Consider the following 20,837-nt stretch of genomic DNA (forward strand, 5'->3'; position numbering starts at 1 on the left):
TATGAAAACGAATTTTAAATGATAAAAGAAGTGTAAACGAAATTTTAATTGTGTTAGTTTCGTAAGCGCAATTTTAAAACGAAAAAACTAGTTAAAACTCATATAAGCGAAATTTACAAACGAAAAAATAAGTATAATACAAAGTCAAAACGAACTTGTAAACGATATTTGTTATAAACTTTATCCTGTAAACGTAAACTTTTGTTAACACGATCCCTGTAACCGCTATTTCTCGGGCGCCCTTTTTTCCTGTCGGGCGCCGAATAGCTGATATTTTGCATTGCAGTCTATGGCGGCGCCCTTTTTGTCCACTATCCCTGTGCGTCCTTTTTTACTAGCTCCGACGGCAAGTGTAGTGTGGAATATAAGACATCCTCCGAAAACAAGTCTAAGTTTTGAAAGTTGAAGAGAAATCGAGAGCCCAATATGGTGTAGTATGTCAAAATTGATTGAATAATTGAGACAGTGAGATGGTAATACTCACAAACAGGGGTTACCGTTCAGGTAACCACTCATTAGGCAGGTGAGGAGATTAGACCTGTCCTCACTCAGGATTAAGAAGTCGCTCTCTGTAGATAGGAAGAAAGGGGGTAGATCACCCCTCCACCTGGGGTGGACTCAAATATATTGGTAGGTGAACAGAGGTGCCAGAAGGATAAAAGTACATAAAATTTTTAAAAAATTGCTGGGAGGAAGTGGTGGACTCGCCTCCGTTAAAGCAGACACCAAGGACTGTAAATATATAGATATACACATTTATTGAAAATACCCCAAAGATGCAACGCGTTTCGCGGGCACAGCCCACTTCTTCAGGCAATAAGCAGGGGAAGGTGCTCTGCTTGCTATAACTGAATTGCTGTTGTTTATCCCCTGCTTATTGCCTGAAGAAGTGGGCTGTGCCCGCGAAACGCGTTGCATCTTTGGGGTATTTTCAATAAATGTGTATATCTATATATTTACAGTCCTTGGTGTCTGCTTTAACAGAGGCGAGTCCACCACTTCCTCCCAGCAATTTTTTAAAAATTTTATGTACTTTTATCCTTCTAACGCCTCTGTTCACCTACCAATATATTTAAGTCTTAGTTTCGGGGTAACACGGTATAGATGTCTAAGGTTTGGAGAGGAGCTTTGAATAAATAGTTTTACCTCTAGAGACCGTCAGGGAGATGCAAATAATTGTAACTTGCATGCAATTTTAATTCTGCCTGGCATTGGGCGATTGCTATCGCCATGAAGTGCATCTAATTGGCTCATTTCCACACAGCATAGAATTTGTATGCAGGCTGAAATTTTCTGCATATCATCGACTGCATCCCCTCCTTTTCCAATCACTTGCGGATTTCTCTCCCCAGGACCTCTGCGAGCCGCAGGGCTACGTGAACATGTTACACCGTGACTTCCGAGACCAGCTACAGAAATACCACAAAAACAAGAAGCTTGCCTCCGGACAACGTGTGCGCAAAGAGCTCTTCAAACCGCTGACCAGCAGCCCGGGCTTCAGTCCTGTAACCACACAGAGCTTATCCAAGCATTCACTCCAATAATAAAACACTGAACCAGATTTCAATGTTAAAAAAAAAAACACTGAACCAGAAGCAGCAAACAGATTACATCCAATATCTGGGATCGATATCAGACCTGCTTACTGATGTCACTACACGGAGCTAAGACGGTGCCTACACCAGCCAATCAGGACTCAGCATTATTGCTATCATGTTAGTTCTGGCCAGGGAAGCTTACATTCTGCCTGAGTTGGAGAACTTTCTTGTATGATTTACAGAATATTGTGATCCAGCGGAATCCAGAATATGCGACCTCTGAGTGGCTGTGATTATGTTTTATTTGGAAAGAAGACTAATTTTATCATTTCAAACACAGGATTACATTTTTTTTGTAAACTTTGCACACAGTCTTCTGGGTTGGACCACAGCTCGTAATTGGGGCCAATCTCAGCACTCCCTGATTAGCAGAATCATCACCTGACCCTGACCATTTCTTCTCTCTCCTCCCTCCTGTGGGTGGGGTCATCACTTTGTTCATAAGAAATGACTGGCTCAGCTGGATCCCCCTTCTAGCTCTTCCCTGACCACCGCCTGAGGGTGACAATCAGGGCCGGTCCTATCATGAAGCAAGGTGAAACATTTGCATCAGGCACAGAGATTTCAGGGGCAGCGTGTTTGTACTGTGTGTACCTTCCTGAGAAGGAATGGAGTGGCTGAGGGTGAGCAGTGTGTTTGTCACAGACTCACAGCCAGCCAGTGTGCTATTGTGATGAGCTGCAGCATGTCATGTGAGAACATTAAATGAAGCAGAGTAAATTGTCGGGTGCTGTGCGATCATTCCAAATCGGAGGAGGGAGGGGGGGGGGGGGGGTGAGCATCCTCACAAGTTTGCCTCAGGCAGCAAAAAGTCGAGAAACGGCCCTGGTGACTTTGGAATAGGTGGATTCAGTTTAGCCATGCAGCATCTGACATTATTATTATTATTTATTTATAAAGCGTCAACATATTCCGTGGCGCTGTACAATGTAAGAAAACAAACAAGGGATACATAATGATACAGACAATGATATACATCAAATATGAACACTGATACAAGATACAGCACTGCTGATTACAACTTGATTTAACATGATGACTAAAATGTATAAATTTCTAACAGTGTGCAAGCAATTGAATTAATAACATTCCATGACACAAAAGGGTGAGAGCCCTGCCCTTGCGAGCTTACAATCTAAAGGAATGGGGTGGAAACAAGAGGTGGGGGAAGTATACAGTATATGTACAGGCAGTGCGTAATTAGGTTATTTAGTGGGTGCATGGCCTAAGCTAGAGAATATGCTTGTCGGAAAAGGTGGGTTTTGAGGGAACGTTTAAAGATTTCGAAGGTGGGAGAGTGGCGGATGTGTTGTGGAAGGGCATTCCAGAGGAGGGGTGAGGCACGTGAGAAATCTTGTACACGTGAATGTGAGGAGGTAATTGTAGAAGAGGATAGAAGAAGCTCGTGTGCAGATCTGAGATTGCGGTTGGGTTGGTATCTGGAGACTAGTGAGGAGATGTACAGGGGAGAGAGATTGTGGAGAGCTTTGTAGGTTATGGTTAAGAGTTTGAACTGAATCCTCTCATTAATTGGTAGCCAGTGAAGAGCTTGACAGAGAGGGTCAGCAGAGGAAGAGCGAGAGGAGAGATGAATGAGTCGAGCAGCAGAGTTCTGTACAGAATTGATCGGTTAGTTGGAAGTCCACCAAGCAATATATTGCAATAGTCCAATCGAGATATAATAAGAGCATGTACTAACATTTTGGTTGTGTCATGGGAGAGAAAAGGTCGGATACGTGCTATGTTTTTCAGTTGGAAATGGCAGGAGCTGGTTAGGGAGTTAATGTGAGGAGTAAATGAGAGAGAAGAATCAAATATTACCCCCAAGCACCGTGCTTTGGGAACTGATGTTATAGACGTGTTGTTAACATTTATTGTAATATCAGGCAAAGGGGTGGACAGGGATAGTGGAAAGACTATTAGTTCAGTTTTATTCATATTAAGTTTTAAGAAGCGAGAGGACATGAAAGAGGAGATAGCGGACAGGCAGTCGGGAATCCGTGTGAGGAGGGAGTTAAGGTCTGGGGCCGAGAGGTACAGTTGTGTATAGTCTGCATATAGGTGGTATTGGAAACCAAATGAGCTGATTAAGTTACCAAGACCGTGCATGTAGATGGAGAAGAGGAGGGGACCGAGGACAGAGCCTTGAGGAACCCCTACAGACAGAGGATGTGAAGAGGAGGCCTGATCTGAATAAGAAACAGTGAAAGACCTTCCAGACAGGTAGGAAGATATCCAGGAGAGAGAGAGGTCCTTTATTCCTATAGATGAAAGGATCTGTAGGAGTAGAGTGTGGTCGACAGTGTCGAATGCCGATGACAGATCTAGAAGGATGAGTATGGAATAATAGCCTTTGGATTTAGCTGTGAGGAGATCATTAGCTACTTTGGTGAGGGCTGTTTCTGTGGAGTGGTTTGGCCGGAAGCCAGATTGGAACTGATCGAGCAAGGAATTTGCAGATAAATACTGACTTAGTTCTGCATGGATGTGGCGTTCAAGTAATTTAGATGCAAATGGAAGAAGTGACACTGGGCGGTAGTTAGCAAGTTTGGTGGGGTCTAGAGATGTTTTTTTCAGTAGTGGTGTTACAACAGCCCTCTTGAGTGAGGATGGAAAAATTCCGGTGGAGAGGGATAGGTTAAACAGCGATGTTAGGGCAGGGATGAGGGATGTGGATAGCTGTGGACATTAGCATAAGAAGTCAGCATTGCAAATAAATAAATAAATATGTAAATAAAATAATACAAAAATGTTTTATGTGCAGTGAACAATATGGATGGCAAATTATGATATATGCCACACAATATGAATTCAAAAACAGGAGTCAGGACTAAAGCATACCTGTACTGACATCTGGCTTGGTGACATAAGCATAGGTACATTTAGTACCAGTCCTACTTAGAACTTGGCTGTCTTCACGTTTCATTTTTTTTTTTTGCATTGAAAGTGTTAAAGACAATGCTTTTATTTACACAAATGAAGCAGTGGAACGCAGTCTAGAAAAAAACGCATTTCCGCATCTTGCTACAAATTGCTGATAAAGACAAATGGAAGCTGAATGAACCAGATTCTCCCTCACACTGTCATGGCTGCTGTCTACACTTCATATTACTATTGCAGCTCTTAAACTGAAAGTAAGAATCATGGGCGTCCGCAGGAAATTTTCCAGGGGGGGGCAATAAGGGGGAGGGAGCAATAAGTAGCCTGCCGGGTCGAAGAGTGGCAGTACAATGTGTAATTGGGGCTAAATAATGCGGCGCGCCGAAAAATGGGTGTGGTCATGGAATGTGGGTGTGGTCACGGGTGGAGACAAGATTACATGAACTTAGCAATGGTGGGACATTAGATTAGGACAGTGGTGGTGAACCTTTTGGAGGTCGAGTGCCCAAACTGCAACCCAAAAGTCACTTATCGCAAAGTGCCAACTGCAATTTAAACTAAATACAAACGTTTTAACTCATGCATAAACATTATGGAAAATCCAAGTTGAAAATAAACTGTGAAGATAAACAATTTTATCCATCCTACTCCTGAAAATTTTATTAATTGTTTTAGAACCTCCCAGTTTAATTTTCTGTTTTAAAAAGCTGAAAAAGTAGGTTTAATGCTATTGTCTCATATGATCATGATTCATCTTTTTCCATAGTCTCGCAGTTAGCAACCATGTGACCCCCAATAAGACAAATTCAGCAATCATGAGGCCCCCAACATGACCAACTCAGTAATCATGAGGCCCCCAACAAGACAAATTCAACAATCATGAGGCCCCCAACAAGACAAATTCAGAAGTCATGAGGCACATAAATAGACAGCGTTTCATTTAAATAGGGAGAATGCCCCCTCAATATGGTAGACACCTCTCACCTGGCTTCTGAATTCTCCTCTACTGGCTGATGTGCTTGGCTGGCCTGGCAATACTGTTTTTGGCTGGCTTGGGGATGATGTGTGTGCCAAAAGGCCTGGCAGTGATGGTGTAGCCTGGCTGGTGGTGATGCTGGGCTGGCCTGGATAGTTTAGTTAGTGACAGGTGCCCCCTAGTTTAGTTAGTGACAGGAGCCCCCTAGTTCAGGTAGTGACAGCGACCCCACAGTTCTGGTAGTGAAAGGGACCCCCCCCAGTCGTGACAGTGGCGGGGAAGGGAAGAAGTCTCCCCCCCCCCCCATTCCCTCACCTTGGGGCTCACCCTTACTCGGTCTCCCCTCCATAATACAGCAGCTGGCACAAGGCAGCGGGCGGCAGTAGAGCGGCACACTTCCTCTATTCCCCTGCGCAAGAGGGAGATCTGTGCGTCGCTGGTCTGACGTCATTGACCAGAACAGACCAGCTGCGCACAGAACCTTCCTTGCGAGCAGGAAATAGAGGAAGTGTTCTGCTCCGTTGCGCCCGCCGCTGACTTATGGAGGAGGGGGGGAGCGAGTAAGGGGGAGCCCCAAGGTGAGGGAAGGGGGGGAGACGTCCCCCCTTCTCCACCGATGTGCCTGCTGCTCTCCCTTCACTGCGCTGAGTCGCGTGGGGTGATACGGGGCAGGTTTGCCAACCTCATTTTATTTTTGCAGGACAAAAGGTCCCAAAAATCAGGACACCTAATTTTTTGGATGGACAGGGAGCAGAGTCTGCAGCGTACTCTCTGAAGGGTTGGGAGAAAAGGTGTCTAGCTGTTGTCACAATATTTACATAAATTGTACACACGTATAGTACAGGGGAACCTCTATTAAAGCCTGTAGGCTGAAGAACATTTAAAGTGAGTGTCCAAGGTAAAGAAAAAAAAACCCAAAGATCCACTTACCTGGGGCTTTTTCCAGCCCGTGGCAGCCGTTCTGTGCCCTCGCCGCCGCTCCGAAGGCTCCCGGCCTCCCACACTGGTGCAGCCGACCTCGCCAGGTCGGGTTCCGGGTCGGCGTCTTCTGCGCTCCACCGCATGGGTCACGTGGTCCGGCCGACGTCATCAGGACGATACTGTGCAGGCGCAGAACTACTAAACCTGCGCAGTACAGTTCTGATGACATCAGCCGGACCACGTGACCCACGCCGTGAATTGCAGAAGAGGCCGACCCGGAACCCGACCTGGCGAGGTTGGCTGCACCGGGGAGAAGACCGGGAGCCTCCGGACCTGCGGCGAGGGCACAGGACGGCTGCCACAGGCTGGAGGAAGCCCCAGGTAAGTGGATCTTTGTTTTTTACTTTGGATGTTTCCTTTAAAGCAAGACTGATGTGTTGGTGGTGGGGGTATGGAGGGATCAGACCTACTTACTTGTGGCTCCTTCCAGCCCGCTGCAGTATGATTCCCTCCGCGGTGCCGCTGTTCCCTCTGAAAGATCAGAGTACACCACATGCATAAGTTCATCCATGATCCTCCTCTATCACACTCCCATGACCAGCAGCATTCTGTTCATGTGCAGTTTAAATCTGTGTGAACTGCGCAAGTACCAAAGGCTTCCAGGCCGCAGGAGAGCGATAGAGGAGGCACGCTGATTCGTCCACGCATGCACAGTAGCCGGATCTTTTAAATGGGGACAGCGGCACCATGAAAGGAATCAGACTCATACAGGGCCGGATTTACCATAAGGCACACTAGGCACGTGCTTATAGGCGCATTATGGGGCAGGGGCGGCACCTGAATGTCCCCTATAGTAGATTTAAACAGCGGCAGAGCGCCCGCAGCGCAATTCCGGGTGTCCTGTCCCCGGCAATAGACAGCCGCACAGTCAGTAAGTGTCCCGCCTACCGCTTTGCAGGGGGAGTCAGAATGCAGCAGGACCTCAGGATGCAGCACTGCACAGCAGGGTAGGATCGGGTGAGTGCGCGCTGTCCTCCAGGCTGTATTTATTCATTTGCTACCTCTGGCTGCCGAACGAAGGAGAGAGTTACCACTGAGGCTGTGGAGGGGGGATGGGAGAGAGGAGACAGCGTGTTCGATTAAATACAAAAAGGTTGGTCTCCCCCCTTCCCTTTACACATGGTGCAGGCTGAGTCAGTAGTACAAGACAAGTACACTACAGTGACAGGCAAAGGGGGGAGTCACAGAGCGCTGCCTGTGACATGTGGCCTTCTCAGGAAGATAGCTGCACAGCGTATGGCTACAGCTCTGCCCCTCCGTGAGTCAATTGGTGCAGCCTGAGCAGATCTTTGGCTGACAGCAGTGACGATCCTCTACATTGCACTTGCACAATTAACTTGCAGACAGTCACACAACTACTTGCCGTTCTACAGAGTAAGTGACTGATGCAGAGGCTTGGGACCATTTTGATCCACCCCCTCCTAGCAGAGACTACAAGGCTCCCCCTCCCCTTCTTTTGAAGTGTCCCTACTTAGGCACTCCTGAGAACATGTTTCCCAGTGTTTCCATGGGGCAATACTTCAGCTCTGTCCAGCTGTCACCTGACCTGATCAGATGTTAATACTGCTCTGATCAGGTCAGGTGACAGTTGGTCAGTACTGAGGTATTGCCCTATGAAAACACTGCTGGAAGCCAGGCCATAGGTGTCAAATGGGGAGGGGAACCACTTGAATAAAGGGAAGGATAATAGGATTACCTCAGCAGGGGATACTGTATTGTAGTCTCAGCTAGAGAAATGGGGAGATCAGTTAGGGCCCTTTTCCACTAGCAGTCGCTAGCGTTCGCGCTGAACGCTAGCGATTGCTGAATCGCAATTCCGCCGTTTTCCCGACGTTTGCGGCCGCGATTTTGCTATGCTATGCACTGCATAGCAAAATCGCGGCAAAAGTCGCTCCGCGGCGCGATCGCGATCAAGTAAAAAACGAATCGCGGTAGTGGAAATGACCTACCGCGATTCCTATGTTAAAAAGCAAACCGTAGCGATTGTAAAATCGCTAGCGGTTTGCGGTTTTGCGATTCAGCTAGCGCAAACGCGCTAGTGGAAAAGGGCCCTTAGGGTGATAAGGCTCCTATTAAAATTATTATTATTTAGTATTTACAGAGCGCCAACATCTTCTGCAGCGCTGTACAGAGTATAATGTCTTGTCACTAACTGTCCCTCACAATCTAATCCCTACCATAGTCCTATATCTATGTATCATAGTCTAGGGCCAATTTTAGGGGGAAGCCAATTAACTTCTTCGTATGTTTTTGGGATGCGAGAGGAAATCAGAGTGCCCAGAGGAAAACCACACAGACACGGGGAGAATTTACAAACTCCATGCAGATAGTGTCCTGGCTGGGATTTGAACCAGGGACCCAGCGCAGCAAAGCGTGAGCTGTAACCACTATGCCACTATTTTGCCCACTACTCCACCATGTCAGTGTCAACAGTAAGGATCAAGCTCAACACACACCATACAATCTTCGCTGTACAGAATTATCAAATCTAATTAGTATAAAGTCGAATCTACACGATACGATTCTTTGTGCGATTCGATTACAATTCTATTTACGATCCGATTAGATCCGACATGTTGAATCGCACAAATAATCGTATTGTGTAGATGGGGCTTAAGGGCCAACAGATTGAAAATACCTTGATTGATTGATTGGATAAGCTCTTATACTACATGAAAGTGGTAAGATTGAACAACCAAGATTGTATGGTGTGTGTTGAGCATTAGTGTGACATCAGTTTGGTATACCCAGTTTGCTGTTTCTATAGAGTTGGGGGGAAGGCAAGACATAGCATCTTCCCACTGGCTGGGAGGAAGGGAACAATGCATCAATGTAATGCCTACCTGCTGCTAGATTCAACCAATTACTGCCTGCTTGTCACTTGAATCAACCAATCACTACCTGTCTGCCACTAGGATTGACCGATCACTACCTGTCTGCCACTAGGATTGAATCAACTGAATAGAATGAACTGATCGGTACCAGCTGGCCATTAGAATAGCTGATTAATCAAGGTAATCGGGTCACATAAGTAGTTCTGAAGCTGTCTGAATCTGATTAGCCATATGGAAAGTAGTGGTATAGCCCCAAAACTACACGTGGTTTTGAGTTTTCTCACCTGAAATGATCTTTGGTATATGGTTGCCTCTTTCAGATCGGCAGCTGACAGGCGGTAAATTTACCACCTGTCATCTGCTCTCCTGCACCGGCTAGGTGCTTGGTTAAGACCTGCCTGTAATTAGAAACTGTCACAATTTATGTGTTATTAGTATTACTTTCTTTTGATTTGTATTTTCTGCTTGCTGTTGGTAATAGCCTATATTTGGTCAATTCTACATGTCATTGGTAATATCTGTATATTGTTGTTGGTATTCTCTATTTGTCTTAGGTAATATCTACATTAACTTGCGTAAGAAAAGGAGGCGTGGCATGGGGTGTGGCCTGTGCTGATGGGTGGGGCTTAGGGCGCCAGAATGTCTATGCCTATAGGCTCCTGACCTGTAAATCCGGCCCTGGACTCATAGCAAGGGACCTGATAGACTGCTGAGGGCTGGAAGAAGCCCCAGCTAAGTAAATCTGAACCTTCCTATGAAGTGTTCCTCCATCAGATAAACACACAGAACTGCTGCTGCTGCTGCTATACGTCCATCTGAGCAGCTAACAACAGTTCATTTACTATCAAAAGAAATGTTCTTGCCCTGATTAATACTTTGCCCTTTCAGAGCCACATGGTGATTTTATTACACCTAGCTCAGCTGGCGTCTCCTCTCTTGATGTTTACTTTATTATGAGAGAAGGGGGCAATCACCCTCTGTCTATCTTTCCCCTGCTTTACACAAGATCTCCTAGTAATCCTGCACAGCCTCCTCACTCTGGAGAAATGCTTCCCTTCCCCCATACCTCACGGACAGACGAGACATTCTCCAGCAGTAATGCCGCTACACTCACCAGCTCAGCTCTCACTGCATGTTCCATCCTTTTGGATGACAGCAGTATAAGAGTAGAAGACTTGAACATGCTGGTTTGCTGGGGGCTACAGAGCGCTCTCCACTCTGTGCTAGTCGGGACTCTGATGCTGTGGGGGCGTGGCAAACTCGGCTGGCTGCCTCTCTTCTATTTGCTGAAGAGAGGTGCCAGCTAAGAAAGGAGGTTATGGATTGGTCGGGAGAGAGAGAGGGAGGAGGGGGCTGCAGTCTGAGGCTTTAGTGCGGGGACCCGGGATCTCAACTAACCACGATCTCGGTGTCTGCCGCACATGCGCACATGACAAGCTGCCGTGGGCAGTAATTTTTTACATATTCTGTCAGACGCAAATCGGCCAGGGGGGGGGGGGGGGGGGGGGGCAGCGGGCGGCCAGGAGGGGGCGTCCGCCCGAATTTGCCATACGTGCGGACGCCCATGGTAAGAATGTAAGACTGCTGGAAAGAACCATTTACCATTCCTACTACACATACAATTAGCTATTTCATAAGTTCTTTCAGTTGATTGACGTGATTGCTACGTCGAGGCGGCTGCTGCCTTGCAGTTGCGGGCATCTGCGCATTCCAGCCATTGCGCGCACGCGTGCCGTGCTGCTCCCTGGTAGCCCGGAGATCACTGAAAGGGAACATCGTTCCCATTAATTGATCTAAGTCCCCAGCAGAAAAACCGACAGCTTCTTATCAGAGGCCGCGGTCTTTCTGACAAAAATAAAGTTGTGGCCGAATAGTAAAACTACATCTAGATCAATTTTTAATAAAAATAAACCCACATTATTACATTTAAAATTAACTGTTTACCTCCCACACCAAAAATTAGCCAAATAACATTTGTAATGAAAAAAAATTACAATAAAAAACAAACAAACAAACAAACAAACCATAAATAGTTACTTAACCACCCTGGCGTTCTGATTAAATCGCCAGGGTGGCTGCGGGAGGGTTTTTTTTAAATAAAAAAAAAACTATTTCATGCAGCCAACTGAAAGTTGGCTGCATGAAAGCCCACTAGAGGGCGCTCCGGAGGCGTTCTTCCGATCGCCTCCGGCGCCCATAATAAACAAGGAAGGCCGCAATGAGCGGCCTTCCTTGTTTTGCTTATATCGTCGCCATAGCGACGAGCGGAGTGACGTCATGGACGTCAGCCGACGTCCTGACGTCAGCCGCCTCCGATCCAGCCCTTAGCGCTGGCCGGAACTGTTTGTTCCGGCTACGCTGGGCTCGGGCGGCTGGGGGGACCCTCTTTCGCCGCTGCACGCGGCGGATCGCCGCGCTGCAGCGGCGATCAGGCAGCACACGCGGCTGGCAAAGTGCCGGCTGCGTGTGCTGCTTTTTATTTCATTAAAATCGGCCCAGCAGGGCCTGAGCGGCAGCCGCTGGCGGTGTTGGACGAGCTGAGCTCGTCCAGACCGCTCAGCTGGTTAAGGGTCTGAACTTTTTTTAATATGCATGTGAGGAGGGTATATTGCGAACGTTTTTTCAATTATAGCCTTGTAAATAGTGATGGACGCAAAACTGAAAAAATGCACCTTTATTTCCAAATAAAATATTGGTGCCATACATTGTGATAGGGACATAATTTAACCACTTCCCAACTCAGGGGTTTTAACCCCTTGAGCACCAGAGCAATTTTCACCTTTCAGCACTCCTTCCATTCATTCGTCTATAAGTTTATCATTACTTATCACAATGAAATGAACTATATCTTGTTTTTTTCGCCACCAATTCTGCTTTCTTTAGGTGGGACATTATGCCAATAATTATTTTATTATAAATGTGTTTTAATGGGAAAATAGGAAAACATTTGGGAAAAAAATCATTATTTTTCAGTTTTCGGCCATTATAGTTTTTAAATAATGCATGCTACTGCAATTAAAAACCCATGAAATGTATTTGCCCATTTGTCCCGGTTATAAAACCGTTTAAATTATGTCCCTATCATAATGTTTGGCGCCAATATTTTATTTGGAAATAAAGGTGCATTTTTTTCAGTTTTGCATCCATCCCTAATTACAAGCCCATAGTTTATAAAGTAACAGTGTTATACCCTCTTGAATAAATATTTAAAGAGTTCAGTCCCTAAGGTATCTATTTATGTATTTTTTTTTAATTGTAATTTTTTTTCTTTTTATTACAAAAAAAAACAAAAAAATGTGGAGTGTGGGAGGTAATGAGTTAATTTATAATATAACACTGTGTATTTATATATGAAAAATGTTTTTGGGTGTAGTTTTACTATTTGGCCACAAGATGGCCACAGTAATTTTTTTGTGCAAGTGTCCTGTAAGCGTAGGAAGTACGCTTACATGAAGTGCAATGAGGCTGGGAAAATCACAATGATCGCGCTGCTTCTCATAGAAGCAGACGATCATTGCTGGGGGCTTAGGTCAACGAACGGGAACGTTTTTTCCCGTTCATTGATCTCTGGGCGAGCGGATGGCGGCATGCACGAGCACGGGAGCACGCACGAGCGAGTGGGAGCGCGGACAGTGGCGGGGGGGTGCACGTATCTACGCCACTGGTGGGGAAAGGGTGTAAAAAGGGGCGTAGATACACGCACCTTCAGTGGTAAAGTGGTTAAATGGTGTAATAGCTGGGACAAATGGGCAAATAAAATACATAGGTTTTAATTATGGTAGCATGTATTATTTTAAAGCTATAATGGCCGAAAACTGAGAAATAATGATTTTTTTCTTAATATTCCTGTTAAAATGCATTTAGAAGAAAATAATTCTTAGCAAAATGTACCACCCAAAGAAAGCCTAATTGGTGGCTGAAATGGTTAAAATAGCAGTCAAAAAATTGTAAAATGAAAAATACATGTGTATGCATGCATATAATACATCCGTACCAGAGGCAAATGCACTGTAAATTACTTTTTTCCTGCGTCACGGTCACTTACAGTAGGTACAGTAGAGTTTTTCTTCAATAGCCCTCCCTGGAAAGGACCTATAGAAAGATGGCGGCCAGCCTCCTTACTCGCTGCACTCTATTCTGGCAGTCAGATTGTGTGATTACCATCCATGGAGGTGCTTCTGAAATTACTGAGAACCCCTCTAAGAGTTGGACTTGGTTGAAAACCTGTCAGAGCTGTCAGATTAACAGTGCCGGCTGTAAGTGGTGGCTACATAGGAAAAAGTAATGCATAGTGCATTTTACTTTCAAACAAATGGACCTCATATGTCTTAGAGTTTTTGCGTGACAGTGGTTCTTTAGTTCTTGTATATGTGCAGACCTACTTTTCTTGGGCTCCATGCCTAGCCCTAGAACATTCAATTGTTTGGTGCTTATAGACAGAAGCGAGAAGTATATGGAGGCTGACATATTTATTTCCTTTTAAGCAATGCCGGTTGCCTGGCAGCCCTGCTGACCTATTTGGTTGCAGTAGTGTCTGAATCGCACCAGAAACAAGCATGGAGCTAAGTTAATCAGATCTGACAATAATGTCAGAAAACCTTGATATGCATATGCTTGTTCAGGGCCTATAGCTAAAAGTATTAGAGGCAAAGGATCAGCAGGATAACCAGGTAACTGCCATTGCTTAAAAGGAAATAAATATGGCAGCCTCCAGATCCTTCTCACTTCAGGTGTCCTTTAGGCCGGTTTCACACTGCACACTGGCTTTAGCGTTGCGGTGCAGCAGGCGCGCCACACCGCATCGCCAAAATCAGGCCTTCAGGGAACAGTGCGTTAGTACACGGTGTTCCCTGTCTGGCAATCTTCCAAGCAGGAAGTGACACGTGCTTGTGGTCACTTCCTGCTTCGAGTATGCGGAAGTGCACAGAAGCATATCATTAAAATACACTTCGACGTATGCGCACCGCGACGCCAACTTTAAAAAAAACCTGCGTCGCCATAGACCAGTGGTCCTCAAACTAAGGCCCGCGGGCCGAATGTGGCCTCCTGAGGCTTTTTTACCGGCACCCCACACAAAATGTATTACCTATAGACACTGTCAGCTAACTATTTAAATATTGGTGTTCCGCATACAGAATAGCAGTGCTGGCACTACCCATCCACATGGAAGCCAGAAAGCAGTCATTCACTGGCTTCCAATCACATTCCACATCAGGGGACCCCTGCCATAGACTAACATGACTTCCATGCCGGCGCAGATCGTACGTAGTTCTGCGCTAGCATTAGATTTGGCGAAGCGTACCGCACCGTGGAAGTATGAACTTCCCCAAAGGGTTACAATTTGATGCACCGCACTGCGCCAGTGTGAACGGTCCCTTAACCACTTGATGACCCAGCCTTTACCCCCCCTTAAGGATCAGCGCTGATTTCGCTGATCTGTGCTGGGTGGGCTCTACAGCCCCCAGCACAGATCAAACACCAGGCAGAGCGACCAGATCTCCCCCCTTTTTTCCCCACTAGGGGAATAATGTGCTGGGGGGGTCTGATCGCTCCTGCATGCGTGGCAGGGGGGGGGGCACCTCAAAGCCCCCTCCACCGCAGGATTCCCCCTCTCCCTCTTCTCCCTCCCTACCCCAGAGATCGGAGGCTGCACAGGAACGGATCTGTCTTGTGCAGCCTCTAACAGGCTCCTGCCTGTCATGTGACAGCGATCCCCGGCCGCTGATCCCCAGTGTAAGGGTTAAGGGCTCTGCCTCTGACACAGGAGACCAGGGTTCGAATCTCGGCTCTGCCTGTTCAGTAAGCCAGCACTAATTCAGTAGGAGACCTTTGGCAAGTCTCCCTTACACTGCTACTGCCTATAGAGCGCGCCCTAGTGGCTGCTGCTCTGGCGCTATGAGTCCGCAAGGAGAAAAGCGCAATATAAATGTTATTTGTCTTGTCTTGTCTATCTAGTAAAACGCTGCTGCTGTTAGCAGCGTTGTACAAATGTAAACAAAGCGGATTATTTCCACTTGTGTTTACATTTAGCCTGCGAGCCGCGATCAGCGGCCCGCAGGCTATTCACGGAGCCCCCCGCTGTGAATTGACAGGAAGCAGCCGCTCGTGCGAGCGGCTGTTTCCTGATTAATTAGGCTGCAGCCGGCGACACAGATCTGCGTCGCTGGTCCTGCAGCTACCACTTTGCTTCGTTATGAGTGCGCGGTCGGCAAGTGGTTAAAGCGGTATAGAACCCTGACATAAAAAAACATGTTTTCCTACTTTTTATATGCCATACGGTTAGCATATTTGCTTTTTGTGCATAAGTATTATTATTAATTTAGAAATTATACGTTTCTAAAGTACACTTTTTTGTTCTGAGAGCTGACTTTGCATTTGATGTATAACTGCTTTATTCATCCTCTAACTTAATCAGAAAGCATTCATGCTTGTCTGACTTTGTTCAGGGGACCCAGCAGTGTGAGAGAAGGCTTTGTTTACATGTATTACTTGACACAATTAAACACAAGATAACATTATGTAAAGTTTGGAAGCTGACAGCTCTGCTGCCAGGAAAGCGTCTAAAGCCTGTGTTAACCCTTTGAATGCAGTTCTAGTAAAAAAAAAATACTGGTTGTATATAATATGCTGTAAATAATCTATTAGAGCAAAGTAGAAATGCTGGGTTTCATTCCGCTTTAAGAGTACAGGGGTGGGCTCCAATTCTCTAAATTATTAGAGAAACCACATCGGACACGGCCCCAAATGTTAGCACACAATGTTGTATTGTTCTTGGGTATTGTATTCCTTTCCATTTATGGGGGTGCAGGCAGAGACTAGCACATGTATACTTTATACTAAATGCCCTAATACCGTATGTGAAAGTTCTCAAAGTTCTGAGCTCTGTTAGAGCTTTACACTTCAGTATATTTTAATATCATAGACTCTAGAAAGCTTCAAACCTAGAAATTATATCCGTAACAACCAAGTGCAAAGAAGTAAATGGAAATGATTCTTTTAGGATTTTTAAAGAAATAATGGATAGAAAGCATGATTGTATCATATCTGTGTATCCGTCTTATCTGTCAGAAACATTAAAGTGAACCTCCGGACTAAAAATCGACTCAGCAGCACTGAAAAGGCCTGGTGTTTCTTTAACAGTTTCACAGCATCAGAACTTTGTTTCTCTTATACAAGCCTCATTTTTAGCTGCACAGAAGAAAACTGCCCGGGCTTTTTTCCCCTGATGCTGTGCAAAGCATGATGGGATTTCTGCTGTTTTAGTGCAATTTTTTTTTTTTTACATGTTGAATTTGACATTTGAAGTCTAGCGTGTGCAGCTGGGAGGGGTAATCAGGACACAGGACAGTTGGAACTGTGTCTCCTGCTCCTTGTCACCTCCTTTCAACCAAAAAGATGGCTGCCCCCATAACAAAGATGGCAGCCCCCATGAATCACAAACATTTGCCTGTTCTTTTAAACCAGGGTGGGTAAGAGATTATATTACCTATCTATTTTAATTAACATAACTAATGTAATTTGATGACAGTATGTTTGTTTAGGCTGAAGTTCCCCTTTAAAGGATAAATATCAATAGATAAGTTTTTAAATAAACACTATTACTAAAAAGTCAACATTTGTAATAAGTAACTGTAAAAAAATGAATTAAAAAGACCCCCAAATATTTTCATACCATTACTTTTGAGGTAAAATGAAAGCTTCCTAAAAGGACGTTAGATACCTTTGTAGAGAGAAGGTTTTATTTCTCACATAGCCTTCCTGTCCCTCTCTCCGTGTCTTTGTTCCACCCCTGTTATTCACCCAATTGGCCAATATCGCTCTAGTGTGCCCCAGCCCTTACTGTGTTCAGTTTATCTGTTACATTTGTCATTTTTCTGTATTCCTCAATGCACTATTCTTCCTTTCCTCAATAACTGGTGAAATTTGCCTTCTTAAAGAGGAACTGTAACGACAAAACGTCCCCTGGGGGGTACTCACCTCGGGTGGGGGAAGCCTCCAGATCCTAATAAGGCTTCCCACGCCGTCCTCCATCCCTCAGGGGTCTCGCTGCAGCCCTCCGTGCAGCGGTGACGTCAATATTTACCTTCCCGGCTCCTGCGCAGGCGCTCTGACGGCTGTCGGCTCCGAAGTAGGCGGAAATACCCGATCGCCGTCGGGTCTGCTCTACTGCGCAGGCGCAAGTTTCTGGCGCCTGCGCAGTAGAGCGGAACCAACGGAGATCGGGTATTTCCGTCTATTTCCGTGCCGAAAGCAGCCACAGCGCCCCCGCTGGAGCCAGCAAAGGTAAATATTGAACTGACAGTCGGGTCTGTCGCCGGCTGTTCAGAGGGCTACAGCGAGACCCCCGTGGGACAGAGGACGGCGTGGAAAGCCTCATTAGGATCTGGAGGCTTCCCCCACCTGAGGTGAGTACCCCCCAGGGGAGGTTTTTGATGTTACAGAGTCTCTTTAAAACAGAAGGAATTTGCAATAATTCAGCTATAAGTGAACATTTGTGGTTACCCACAATGCACCACTACTGAATATGCAAATTATCTTTCTCTTTTCGCCCCTGTAAGCCAGGCAAGCATTCAGAACCGCTGGTGTATAGCAAGCCTATAGCTTTAAGTTTTACACAGCCATATCAAACCCACATGTAGACAGCCTGTTTCGGGCTTTTGGTCCTCATCAGTGCATGGCAGGGATTGGTATGGCTGTATGGGATAGCGCTTGGACCAGTACAACACAGTAACCAAGCAGCTCGGGGAGGAGATCTTTTCGGTCTCTTTTATCCCCCTATACATTCCTAGTGGTTTAGGTGACCCTGAGCTGCTTGGTTACTCTGTTTCTTCAATAAATAATATAAAATCTTTTCTGCTATCTTCTGCTCTGAGTATTTATAGTATTGCCCCTGTATCTGGGTGTTAGCATAGAAATATCGTCCATACATAATTGGCAAAGTGTGATACAAATATCGTCCATACCTCCCAACTTTTTGAGATGAGGAAGAGGGACACTTAACCAGCAGCTTAGCGGTATGGAGGAGCTCAGCTCGTCCATGACCGCCGCGCTGGATTGCTCTGGCCCTGGTGGGCCGATTTTCATAATTTTTTAAAAAAACACACAGCTAGCACTTTGCTAGCTGCGTGTTTGTACCGATCGCCGCCGCGCCGCTACCCGCCGCGTAACAGGCCCCCCCCCAAGACCCTGTGGGCAGCCTGGCCTATCAGCACCAGGCAGCACTAAGGGGTGGATCAGGACTCCCTCTGACGCCATGACGTGGATGACTTCATACCGATCGTCGTCAAGGCGACGGGGGAAGCCAAACAGGAAATCCCGTTCTGAAAGGGATTTGCTGTTTGCTCTGATCGTCGGAGGCGATCGGAACGGGTGGGGGGATGCCGATGCACAGTGGCTATCATGTAGCTAGCGCTAGGTTAGCTACAGGATTTAGAAAAAAATAAAAAAAATGTGCTGCGCCGCCGCCCTGGCCGTTGTAATAGAACGCCAGGGTGGTTAAGCCATGCCCCTGCCACCAGGGGAGGACTGGGACCTTTTGGCCTGGAGGGAAAACACAAACTAGAGGCCCATGGGGGGGGGTACAAAACATTTTGAGTTACAACGGCCGGGGTTTGCGTCACGTTCATTGTTCGTGATTATCGCACTGGATCGACCACATCAGCCCGAGATTTCCCAGCATCTCAGATCGATACTTTCAACCAATTTCCACCCGAAATCAGACAGATATTTTCCCACGGACCCTGCAGGCAAGCCTCTGCTCTGCATCATGCTGTTTATATTTACCAGCTTGCCCACCCTCTAATTACTCTGTAATTAGGCATCGATTTCCCTAGTGGTTCACATTGCCTTATACAAAAACATGTACCAGGCACTGTACCAGCCCTAAATCATTAAATGAGAGGCAGCCTGGGGGAAAATTTCCCCCCTTCCCCCCTGGCCAGTCCTCCCCTGCCTGCCACACCCCCAATCACACCCCATACCATAAAGATTTCATAAGAAAAATATGCTGTTTTATAATTCAAACCACACTGGTACTTTCTATGCTGGTTCATTTTCCTTCATAGTAACATTTTAAAATTAGTAATATTATATATCAATTTAAAGGATGGGAATAAAGTTTAAAGTCAAACACATTTTTTTAGTAGAGAAATATATATATTTACATAGAAAGAGGGACAACTGAGAAGGAAAGAGGGACAGTTGGGAGCCCGTCTGTTTCGTCCTGCAGGAGCACAGCACAAGCTCACACAATTGTCGTTAGGCGGTCCAAAGGGCTGCTGCCGCGGTGTTATCTAGTAAATGACATCATTTTCAGTAGAGTTCCTCTTTAACATTTCCTGCTATGTGTTGGCCCTGCCTCCTGTAAACCTAAAACTAGGAAAATTTGTACTTACCTCTGGTAATTTTCCTTTCCTGATACAGCTCCATGTCGTCATACTCTGGGTTAGGCTCCGCCCCCTTAACCCCTATAGGACCCAATTAAAATTATATAAGGGGCTGACCAACCCCCTACCTGTATTCTTGTGTAGTACTCAGACCTATGGACCCTTGACGGGTGGGTCGCATGCCGACATGGAGCTGTATCAGGAAAGGAAAATTACCAGAGGTAAGTACAAATTTTCCTAGTTTCCTGATACCTCCATGTCGGCATACTCTGGGATCTAACTAGTAGAATAAAAAGACAAGACGGGTGGGATAGAATGCAATAACTTCTTATTTATCAACAACCGATAACACTTTTCTTCCAAAGTTTACAGTAGACAGTGCACCCGGGTCCACCCGGTAGTGATTAATGAAAGTATTTGGGGAAGTCCAATTTGCCGCTTTGCAGATCGTGGACAACGACACTCCTGAATACGCCGCCCATGAAGAGGATATACTCCTGGTAGAATGGGCCGAGGTAGATGGAGGCTCTGTCCCCCTGGCTCTATAGGCTGCTTTGATAAGTCTGATAATCCATGTTGCAATTGTTCTTGATGTCACCTCTTTTCCCTTACGTGGACCTGAAGGACAGACGAACAAATTCTCAGCAGTTCTAAAGGACTCCGTGTCCAAGAGGTATTTCCGCACAATCCTGGATACATCCAAGGGGTGATTTTGTTCTGGAAAAGATGGCAAATTCCACTCTTGGTTTAAATGTCTTTCCGACACCACCTTGGGTAGGAAGTGTAACAGTGGCCTTAGTACTATCCTATCTGGGAAAAACAACAGATATGGATCTTTGTACCCCAGAGCCTGAATTTCCGAAACCCTTCTTCCTGAAGAGATTGCAATCAAAAAGGTTGTCTTCAGCGTTAAATTCCAAATAGTGCATTGTTCCATAGGCTCGAATGGTGGACCTGACAAATACGATAGGACTAATGGTAAGTCCCAACTTGGCAATGTCTTTCTGATAGGAGGTCTAATCTTCAATAAGGCCTGAAAATATTGTTGTACGGATCTTTCTGATGCTAGTCTGCTTCCGGTCAGTGCCGAGATGGCTGATATTTGACCCCTTAACGTGCTTACGGCCAATCCCAATTCCACTCCAGACTGGATAAAATCCAATACTTCAGGAATGGATGGACT

The 20,837-nt window shown here is 45.9% G+C and overlaps 1 protein-coding gene across 1 annotated transcript in view; it reads left to right on the forward strand.

The window, feature by feature from the left end:
* The window catches only part of LOC137537318 (M-phase inducer phosphatase 1-A-like), a 38,346-nt gene extending 36,785 nt beyond the window's left edge, over positions 1–1,561 (forward strand). Inside the window, exon 12 of the mRNA XM_068259390.1 lies at positions 1,353–1,561. Coding sequence (XP_068115491.1) covers positions 1,353–1,544 — 192 coding nt within the window. The 3' untranslated portion in view covers positions 1,545–1,561. The remainder of the gene's footprint in view (positions 1–1,352) is intronic.
* The last annotated feature ends 19,276 nt before the right edge of the window (positions 1,562–20,837 follow it).

This window comes from Hyperolius riggenbachi, chromosome 10, assembly GCF_040937935.1.
Source record: "Hyperolius riggenbachi isolate aHypRig1 chromosome 10, aHypRig1.pri, whole genome shotgun sequence".
NCBI lineage: Eukaryota > Metazoa > Chordata > Amphibia > Anura > Hyperoliidae > Hyperolius > Hyperolius riggenbachi.